Source organism: Dipodomys ordii, unplaced genomic scaffold (genome assembly GCF_000151885.1).
Source record: "Dipodomys ordii isolate 6190 unplaced genomic scaffold, Dord_2.0 Scaffold138, whole genome shotgun sequence".
Classification (NCBI taxonomy): domain Eukaryota; kingdom Metazoa; phylum Chordata; class Mammalia; order Rodentia; family Heteromyidae; genus Dipodomys; species Dipodomys ordii.
In genome coordinates, this window is record NW_012267354.1 from 343,516 (window position 1) to 353,681 (window position 10,166).

Here is a 10,166-nt window from a genome sequence, read left to right on the forward strand (position 1 = left end):
TCTTTCCTGCCCGGGCTGGCTTTGAACTGCGATCCTCAGATCTCAGCCTCCTGAGTAGCTAGGATTACAGGCGTGAGCCACCAGCGCCCGGCTCTTTGACACTCTTATCTCCAATAAACCACCAGAAAACCAACCAGAAGTGGCGCTGTGGCTCAAGTGGCAGAGTGCTCGCCTTGAGCTGAAGTGCTCAGGGACATTGTCCAGGCCCAGAGTTCAAGCCCACAACTGACAAAAAAACAACAACAAAAATAAACAAAAAACGATACTGCCAGCATCAGGATGCCTCAATGTCAGTAAAAGTAACAGGACCATCCTCCAACATGGCATAGGAAATAAGTCCAGATCATCCTTTTTAAAATTTTATACAATTAATCTTGCTTTGTGTTTTCAGAAATGTCTACAGTCTTAATGTAGCTCAAAGGACTTTAGATTATGTTTCTTTATTATTTATTTTTGTTGGCCATGAGGCTTGAACTCCACCTAGATGCTCTACCACTGGAGACAGTGCCATTTTTGATTATAGGATTATAGGTATGAGTACCTTGTTTGAAGCTGTCCCTGAACTTTTTGCTCAAGGCTAGTGCTCTACAGCACCACTTCCAGCCTTTTTTTTTTTTTGTAATTTATTGGAGTCTTATGGGTTGGGAATTTAGCTCACTGAGAATTTACCTGGCAAGTTCAAGGCCCAGGGTTCAGTCCTCACCTCAGAAAAAACATTGTTTGCTGGGTGCTAATGACTCTTGCCTATAATCCTACCTACTCAGGAAGCTGAGATCTGAGGATCATGGTTCAAAACCAGCCCAGGCAGAAAAGTACGTAAAACTCTCATCTCCAATAAACTACTCAGAGAAAGCTGAAAGTTGTTGGACACACAGGCAGCAAAGATGGCGCTGTGAGGGAGTTGAGTGGGCAGAGCCCACTGTGGTTCAAGTGGTAGCCTTAAACTGAACAGCTAAGGAACGGCTCCCAGGCCCAGAGGTCAAGCACCATGACAAAAAAAAAATGCACTCATTACCTTGCCCATGTAATTGTAATCCCTCTGTGTGGTATTATTCACAATAAAGAAAAAAAAAAAGAGTCTGGGCTGGGAAGGTGGCTCAGTGGTAGAGTGCTTGCCTTGTATGCCTGAGGCCCTGAGTTCCATTCCTCAGTACCACATAAGCAAAAAGAAAAAAACCGGAAGTGGCGCTGTGGCTCAAGTGGTAGAACACTAGCCTTGAGCTGAAGAGCTGAGGGACAGTGCCCAGGCCCAGAGTTCAGGCCCCATGACTGAACCAAAAAAAAAAAAAAAAAATAGTCTTGTGGGGGCTGGGAAGGTTGCTCAGTGGTAGAGTGCTTGCCTCTCAAGCTGAGATTCCTCAGCTTCACATAAATGGAAAAAGTCGGAGTGTCACTGTGGCTTAAGTGGTAGAGCGCTAGCCTTGAGCTGAAGAGTTGAGGGACAGTGCCCAGGCCCAGAGTTCAGGTCCCACGACCAACCAAAAAAAAAAAGAGTCGTGGACTTTCTTGCCCTGGCTGGCTTCAAACCACCATCCTCAGATCTCAGCCTCCTGAGTAGTTAGGATTACATGTGAACCACCATCCCCTGCTCCAAAGTTGTTTCTTCCAGATTAGACTCCTTGACCATTCAGTTTAGCAATCTGGCTGGGAATGTGGCTTAGTGGTAGAGTGCACACATTAAACCCTGAGTTCAATTCCTCAGTACCACATAAACAGAAAAAGCCAGAAGTGGTAGTGTGACTCAAGCATTAGAATGCTAGCCTTGAGCAGAAAGCTCAGGGACAGGGCTGGGAAGGTGGCTCAGTGGTAGAGCTCTTGCCTTGCATGCATGTAGTCCTGGGTTCGATTCCTCCACACCACATTAAGCAGAAAAAAAAGCCAGAAGTGGCACTGTGGCTCAAGTGGTAGAGTGCTGAAGAGCTGAGGGACAGCGCCCAGGCCCAGAGTTCAGGCACACAACTGGACAAAAAAAAAGAAGAAAGCTTAGCTTAGGGACAATGCCTGGGTCCTGAGTTTAAGCCCCAGGATTTGGGGGGGGGGGGGAGTTGGAATCTTTGCTGCTCTTTCTGATTATAAACAGAAAGGAGAGTGTTTCTTACATCTCTCTGTTGGTTGCAGGTATGCTTTCTCTATGCCGAAAGAAAAACAAACTCTAGTCCCTCTACTGGGTTCCCAGCTAACTCTCTGATGTCAAACCCCTAACGGAGGGTGCTTTCTTCTAAAGACAAAGAGAACGCTGTCCAAGAAACGCTGGGTCAGAGCAAAGTCCCAGGTCCTGAGCTTGGGTGGCACTCAGGGACTTGGGACAGAAGGTGATTATCGGGAATGCGGAGGCCCAGGGCTGGGGACTTCTTCAGCTGGTAGCTCACTACACGTTGCCACGGTTCTAAGATACAAAGCCCCCCACGGACCTCCAGGGACTCGGATTTTCCACAAATCTCAAAGATGGGCATAATGCCCATCTTTTCCCTCCTGTTGCTACTCTGGGGGGGCCTGGCCCCGAAGCAGACCTGGGCAGGCCTGGGTGAGTAGGGTGGGGAGACGAAGTACCCAGCTGGGAAGGGCCCCAGGGTCTCCGCGATGGTGTGGGGCCCGGAAACGGAGCCCCACGGGTCGCCATTTGGGCTATAGTCTGTCCTGACTTCCCCCCCCCCCAAGTTTTCCACACCCCTCTTTCCTCTCCTACTCATAACCCTTCTTGTCCGCCTTCCTTTTCCATCTCCTGAACCCTGCGACCCGTCCTTCTCTGCGGGTCGCATCAACCTGGGAACCCGGGAGTGTGTGGCGTGCGGGGCGCTGCGGGGCTCAGCGCTGCCGCCCGCAGGCTTCCACTCCTTGAAGTACTTGGACACCGCGGTGTCCCGGCCCGGCCGCGCGGACACACGCTTCATCACCATTGGCTACGTGGACGACACCCCGTTCGCGCGCTACGACAGCGAAGCCCCCAGCCCGAAGATGGAGCCGCGGGCGCCGTGGGTGGAGCCGGCGGGGACCCAGCATTGGGAGCAGCAGACGCAGTACTGCAAAGCCAATGCGCAGACCTTCCGGATTCAGCTGCGGACCCTGCTGGGCTACTACAACCAGAGCGGGGACGGTGAGTGAGCCAGGGCCCGGGTGGGCGGCCACCTCCCCACGCCCAGCCCCAGTCCGGGCTCCACCGCTGGGCCGGGGGCTTTGGATGCTCCCCGGAGGGGGAGGGGTAACGGCGAGAAATCCGACCCAGTTTAATTTTCAGTTTAACAGGAAATCACATGTTCGGGGCTGATCCTCAGGGGCGGGTCCAGGGGCGGGGCTGATCCTCGGGGGCGTGGCGGGGCTGATCCTCAGGGCGGGGCGGGAGTGGGGCTGATCCTCGGGGGCGGGGTCAGGGGCGTGGCTGATCCTCAGGGGCGGGGCCAGGCTCTCACACCTACCAGAGGATCTGCGGCTGCGACGTGGGACCCGACGGACGCTTCCTTCGCGGGTACCGAACCGATGCCTACGATGGCGAGGATTTCATCTCTTTGAACGAAGACCTGAACACCTGGACCGCTTCGGACACCGTGGCTCAGATCACCCGGCGCAAGTGGGAGGCAACAGGTGAAGCAGAACAAGAGAGAGCCTACCTGGAGAAGGAGTGCGTGAAGAGGCTCCTGAGATACCTGGAGAATGGGAAGGAGGCGCTAAAGCGCGCAGGTATGAGGGGCCTCAGGGCAACTCTTCTATCTTGCCCTGGGGAAGAGGCCCCAGTGTCTGGGATAGAGCTGGAATCCTGTCTGCCCCTCTCTTCCATGGGAACAAAGAAGAAACACTTGGGTTTTCAAATCCAGTGCCAGAGAATGACTTAAGCAAAGGCTGTCTCTTCTCTCGGGATGAGCGCCAGTGGCTCACACCTGTAATCCTAGCTACTCAGGAGGTTGAGATCTGAGAATAGAAATTCAAAGCTGTCCTGGGCAGGAAAATATGTGAGACTCTTATCTCCACTAAACTACCAAAAAAGCCAGAAATGGAGCTGTGGCTTAAGGGGGTAGAGCTCTAGCCTTAAGTAAAAGAAATTTGGGACAGCATCCAGGACTTACGTTCAAGTCCCAGGACCAGCACACACACAAAAAAATTTTAAAGGGAAGTAGAATAGATTTCAAGAAATAACCGATCAGTCCGGAGCTGGTGGCTCACACCTGTAATCATAGCTACTTAGGAGGCTGAGATCTGAGGATCACAGTTCAAAGCCAACCCCGGGCAGCAAAGGCCCTGAGACTCTTATCTCCACTAAACCACCAGAAAACCAAAAGTGGCACTGTGGCTCAAAAGGTAGAACGTGAGCCTTGAGCTGAAGAGCTGAGGGACAATGCCCAGGCCCAGAGTTAAAGCCCCATGACAGAAAGAAAGAAAGAAAAAGAAATAACCTATCAGTAGTTTCCCTTGATTCTGGAGCTTATTTTGAAACTTGACTCTCTCAGGCCTTGTATTTTGACTCTCATCCATGCAATTAGAGGTCTGACTTCAAATGTGCTGACCACTATGTCAGAATCAGGAGTACCTGCTCTCCTGGTCAAAAACACTGAGTCTTTTACCTTGGATTGGCTCACCCTGATTCCAGAACTTTCCTTGGATTTGATTAGCTCACATGTCCATGTGTTCTGCATTCGTACCCCTGTTCCATTCTCAGGAGGGTCACTTGAGTGGGCTGGAGTGGCTCAGGAAATGCAACTTTCCTGAATTTTCCATCACTTCCTCTCAGATCCCCCAGAGACAAATGTGACACACCACCCCACCTCTGACCATGAGGTTACCCTGAAATGCTGGGCTCGGGGCTTCTACCCCGCGGAGATCACTCTGATCTGGCAACGGGATGGGGAAGACCAGACCCAGGAAATGGAGCTTGTGGAGACCAGACCTGCAGGAGATGGAACCTTCCAGAAGTGGGCAGCTATCGTGGTGCCTTCTGGGGAGGAGCAGAGATACACATGCCATGTGCAGCATGAGGGGCTGCCTGAGCCCCTCAGCCTGACATGGGGTAAGCAGGGGGACTGGGCACCGAGCACACGTGTGCTCAGAGACAGGAGTTGTTACAAAGATCCTCATTAGAGTCAGAGCTGAGAGAAGGGGGACAGGCCTTTTCACTTTCTCTTCTCTCCCTAGAACTACCTCCTAAGTACAAATTCCCCATCACAGAAATTGTCCTTGTCTTGGTTCTCTTTGGATGTGTGGTGGCTGCTGCAGTGTGGAGGAAGAAAGCAGGTAGGGATGGGAAAGGATCTTTATTCATTTTGTTCGTGGGTGTGCATGCATGCAGGGTGTGTGTGTGTGTGTGTGTGTGTGTGTGTGTGTTCGTTCGTGTGTTCTTGTCCTGGAGTTTGAACTCAGGGTCTAAGCACTATCCTTCAGCATTTTTGTTCCAGGCTAGCATTCTACCACTTAAGTCACAGCTCCACTTTGATTTTTTTTGGTGGCTAATCGGAGATAAGAGTCTCATAGACTTTCCTGCCTGGATTGGCTTTGAACTGTGATTCTCAGCTGTCCTCTTCAGTAGCTAGAATATAAGCATGATCCACTAGCTCTTGGCCTTTAGTTTTCTTCTTTTTTTTGATCAGTCATGGGGCTTGAACTCCGGGCCTGGGCCCTGTCCCTCAGCTCTTTAGCACATGGTAAGCACTCTACCACTTGAGCCACAATGCCACTTCTGGTTTTCTGATGGTTAATTGGAGATAAGAGTCTCATGGACTTTCCTGCCCAGGCTGGCTTTGAACCATGATTCTTAGATCTCAGCCTCCTGAGTAGCTAGGATTATAGGTGTGAGCCACCAGTGCCTGGCTAGTTGGTTTTTTTTTTTGGGGGGGGGGAGGTGTGGTCGTGGGGCCTGAACTAGGCCTGGACGCTGTCCCTCAGCTCTTCAGCTCAAGGCTAGTTGCTCTACCACTTGAGCCACAGTGCCACTTCTGGCTTTTTTCTTTTTGCTTATATGGTGCTGAGGAATCGAACCCAGGGCCTCATGTATGCAAGGCAAGCACTCTACCACTGAGCCACCTTCCCAGCCCCACACCTGGCTAGTTTTATTCTTCCCCTTTTAAATGTAAACTCTGGCCAGGTACTGGTGGCTTATGTCTATGGTCTCAGGTATTGCAGAGGCTGAGATCTGAGGATTGAGGTGTGAAGCCAGCATATGCAAACAAATCTACCAGTCTTTAATTAGCAAAAAAGCTGGAAATGGAGTAGAGAACTAGCTGTGAGCAGGAAAAAGCTGAAGATCATCACTGGGCCCTGAGTTCAAGTCCCAGTACTTGAACACAGACACACCAGACACACACATCTATACACACAAAGTGAGTTCTGCCTCATTAATGGAAGGACCATCCACAAATACACAAGCTTCTCAGCCTGGGGCCCTCTGTCCTACACTGGAAAGAAAATTGAAAGCTAAGGATAAATATGTCAACTTGATGGTGGCAGGCTTTGATTCTTAGAAGAGAGGCATGAGAATAGGCCCCTGCTAAGGAGAGACCTTCAGAAGAATATTTGGTTCAATCCCTGCACATTTCCCTTCCTCCTGCCTTCTCATTCTGGGCCTGTCACAGTTCTGGAAATTTCCCCAGAGCTCATGGTTTGTCACAGAATTTTTTTTTCCCTTGAAGGCAAAAAAAAAAAAAATGTTGGGCACTTGGTGGTTCATACCTGTAATCCTAGCTACTTAGGAGGTTGAGATTTGAGGACTGCAGTTGGAAGCTAGCCCAGACAGGAAAGTCCTTGAGACTGGTATTTCCAATTAACTACCAAAAATACCTGAAGTGGAGCTGTGGCTCAAGTGGTAGAGTGTTAGCTTTGAGTACAAAAGCTCAGGGACAGTACCCACACCCTGAGTTCAAAGCCTCAGACCAGCAGGCACACGTGCATGCATGTGTGCACACGCACACACACAAGAAGAAGCTACATTCAGGATTCAAATCAAATCAGTATGGGCAGGTACATTGAGACTGGTGGGGTAGTGTAGATGGGAGCCCCAAGGGAAATCACCCCAGTCCATGCATCTTTAGCCATGGGCTCTGAGCTATGAATATGCTTCTTTTTTTCCACAGGTGCTAACAGTGTCCAGGACTCTGCTGCATTTCTCATGGGAAGGAGGTAAAACACAGTAGGGCTTGAATTGGGGGCAAAAAAGAAGGGATAGCGTCCAGGCCCAGAGTTCAATCCCCATAACACACACACACACACACACACACACACACACACACACACACACAAATTATCTTTAAGTAATTGTACCCAGGAGTTGCTGTTTAACATAGCAGTTTATGAATATAGTGCATCTTGATCAATATCACCCCTTTCAACATTCTCACCCACCTCTCCCAATCCACCCTCTTCCCTAGAACTCTTTTAGTGAGTGATGGATTGGATAGACTCTAGCCATTATAGCAACTGCACTGAATTAGCTCATCCCTCTTTTGTTCCTAGTATTAAAGAGCTGCCTGTGTGGGACTGACACAAGATTAGTGCATGTCTCCCTGGTGATGTGAAGATTACTGGATTCTTTTTCTGCAAAGATGTCTGCATTCCTGTAGGCATAGTGTGAAGAAGTGGGGAGGCCAGGCCCCCCTTCCTACCAGGGCACTGTCCCCATACTGACCTGCCTTCTCCACAAACTTCTGTTCCTCATAGCTTTATGGTACATTGGGCTATAACATCTGACTCTACACTAAAAGTAAGAATCTAAATGTAGGGGCTGGGAAGGTGGCTCAGTGGTAGAGCGCTTGCCTTGCATGCATGAGGCCCTGGGTTCGATTCCTCAGCACCACATAAACAGAAAAAGCCGGAACTGTGGTTCAAGTGGTAGAGCGCTAGCCTTGAGCTGAAGAGCTAAGGGACAGTGCCCAGGCCCAGAGTTCAGGCCCCACGACCAGAACCCCCCCCAAAAAAAGAATGTAAATGTAAATTTGTTATTGTAAATCCTTAGTATGAGGGTTTGATGAGTTAATTTCTGAAAAAGTTTCTTAAAGCCAGGCCAGTGGCTCTCATCTGTAATCCTAGCTACTCAGGCTGAGATTTCAGAATCCCTGTTTGAAGTCAATCCATGCAGAAAGTCTGTGATACTTTTATCTCCATTTAATTACCAAAAAGGCAGAAGTGGAGCTGTGATTCAAGTGGTTGATCAATAGCCTTGAGCAAAAAAGCTCAGGGAGGCTGGGAAGGTGGCTCAGTGGTAGAGCACTTGTCTAGCATGCATAAGGCCCTGGGTTCGATTCCTCAGCACCACATAAGCAGAAAAAGCCGGAAGTGGCGCTGTGGCTGAAGTGGTAGAGTGAGCTGAAGAGCTGAGGGACAGTGCCCGGGCCCAGAGTACAGGCCCCATGACCAGCCAAAAAAAAAAAAAAATTAAAAAAAAAAGCTCAGGGACAGCATGCAGGCTCTTAGTTCAAGCCCCAGGACTGGCATACAAAAAGCCATATCAGTATAAAATACTGTCTGAAATGTAACTACCAAGAGAATCATGAGGTTTTTCACTTTATCTGGGAATAAAGGCTTCTTTAAGGAGGAGAGTACTCAGAGAGTCTTTCTTTCTTTCTTTTTTCCCGGTTGTGGGGCTTGAACTCTGGGCCTGGGTGCTGTCCCTCAGCAATTCAGCTCAAGGCCAGTGCCCTAACCACTTGAGCCACAGCACCACATTTGGTCTTCTGAGTAGTTTATTGGAGATAAGAGTCTCAGGGCCTTTCCTGCCCAGGCTGGCTTTGAATCTCGATCCTCAGATCTCAGCCTCCTAAGTAGCTAGGATTACAAGCATGAGACACCAGTGCCCAGCTTTTCTTGGTTTTGAAAATCAAAAAGATGGGGCTGGGAAGGTGGCTCAGTGGTAGAGTGCCTGCCTTGCATGCATGAGGCCCTGGGTTCGATTCCTTAGCACCATATAAGCAGAAAAAGCCGGAAATGGGGCTGTGGCTCAAGTGGTAGAGCACTAGCCTTGAGCTGAAGAGCTGAGGGACAGCGCCCAGGCCCAGAGTTCAGGCCCCACAACCGACAAAAATAAATAAATAAAATAAAAATAAAAAAGACCATGTGGAAAGTTATGAAGGACCTGGAAATGTGCCCAGGGGGCAAAGTGGGCCTCCAGGGCTTCTATTTGCTAATTAGGCCTCATCATTGCAAGTCATGACTTTTTTTTAGAACACAGGAAGCAGAAGGGAAAAGAGGCAGAAGAGCAATTGCTTCTGCCCTAGTAGGCGGAAGCACTCAAAGAATCTGCCTCCACATCTTCCTGTATAAAGAGTTCATGAATAAGCTGGGTGCTTGTGGCTCATTCCTGTAATCCTAGCTATTCAGGAGGCTGAGATGTGAAGATTGTAGTTCAAAGCCAGCCCAGACCCGAAAGTTTGTGAGATTGTTATATCTAACTAACCACCAAAAAACTGGAATGGAGCTGTAGCTGAAGTAGTAGAGCATTAGCCTTCACCAAAAAAAGCTAAGGGGTAGCACCCAGGCCCTGAATTCAAGACCCACAACTAAACAAACAAAAAGGCTCAGGGAGGACTGAGAATGTGGCTTAGTAGTAGAATGTTTGCCCTGTATGCATGAAGCCCTGGGTTTGATTCCTCAGTACCACAAAAACAGAAAATGCTGGAAGTGGCATTGTGGTTCAAGTGGTACAGTGCTAGCCTTGAGCAAAAGAAGCCCAGACCCTGAGTTCAAGCCCCAAGGGCTGGCAACAAGAAAAAAAAAAAAAGATTTTATAAACAGATCAGAACTCTCAGAAAACATACAGGTTGGAACTTGGAGGTTTGGTAGAGCATCAACCATTAACAGAAAAAAGCTGGGTGGGAGACCCTGAGTTCAAGCCTCAGTAATGGCCCACATACACAAGAAAATGTGTAGGGAACATCCAACTTTCATCTGACAATCAGAGAAAAATGACAGGCCAGGCACCAGTGGCTCACTCCTGTAATCCTAGCTACTCAGGAGGCTGAGATCTGACGATCAGTTTAAAGCCAACCCAGGCAAGAAAGTCCATGAGACTCTTATCACCAATTAGCCACCAGAAAACCGGAAGTGGTTCTGTGGCCCAAGTGGTAGAACACTTTCCTTGAGCTGAAGAGCACCCAGCCCCAGAATTCAAACCCCGTGACTGACAAAAAAATAAATAAAATTAAATGACAAGTGAGCTTTTAAGATTTATATTGCTTGTATATTTTTCCCCCAAT

General features: G+C 49.1%; 2 protein-coding genes across 2 annotated transcripts in view; both read left to right on the top strand.

The window, feature by feature from the left end:
• Window positions 1-2,156, top strand: part of Ddx39b (DEAD (Asp-Glu-Ala-Asp) box polypeptide 39B) — a 33,791-nt gene extending 31,635 nt beyond the window's left edge. Inside the window, exon 10 of the mRNA XM_013031105.1 lies at window positions 2,119-2,156. Within this exon, the coding sequence (XP_012886559.1) occupies window positions 2,119-2,156 (38 nt within the window). The remainder of the gene's footprint in view (window positions 1-2,118) is intronic.
• Window positions 2,157-2,285: 129 nt separating this feature from the next.
• LOC105996958 (HLA class I histocompatibility antigen, B-27 alpha chain-like) lies at window positions 2,286-7,695 on the top strand. The gene is given in 8 exon segments (XM_013031208.1): window positions 2,286-2,518; window positions 2,825-3,094; window positions 3,400-3,675; window positions 4,721-4,996; window positions 5,122-5,132; window positions 5,134-5,220; window positions 7,053-7,098; window positions 7,432-7,695. Coding segments are annotated over 8 exon segments (1,101 nt in total). The 5' UTR covers window positions 2,286-2,445; the 3' UTR covers window positions 7,494-7,695.
• Window positions 7,696-10,166: the final 2,471 nt, after the last annotated feature.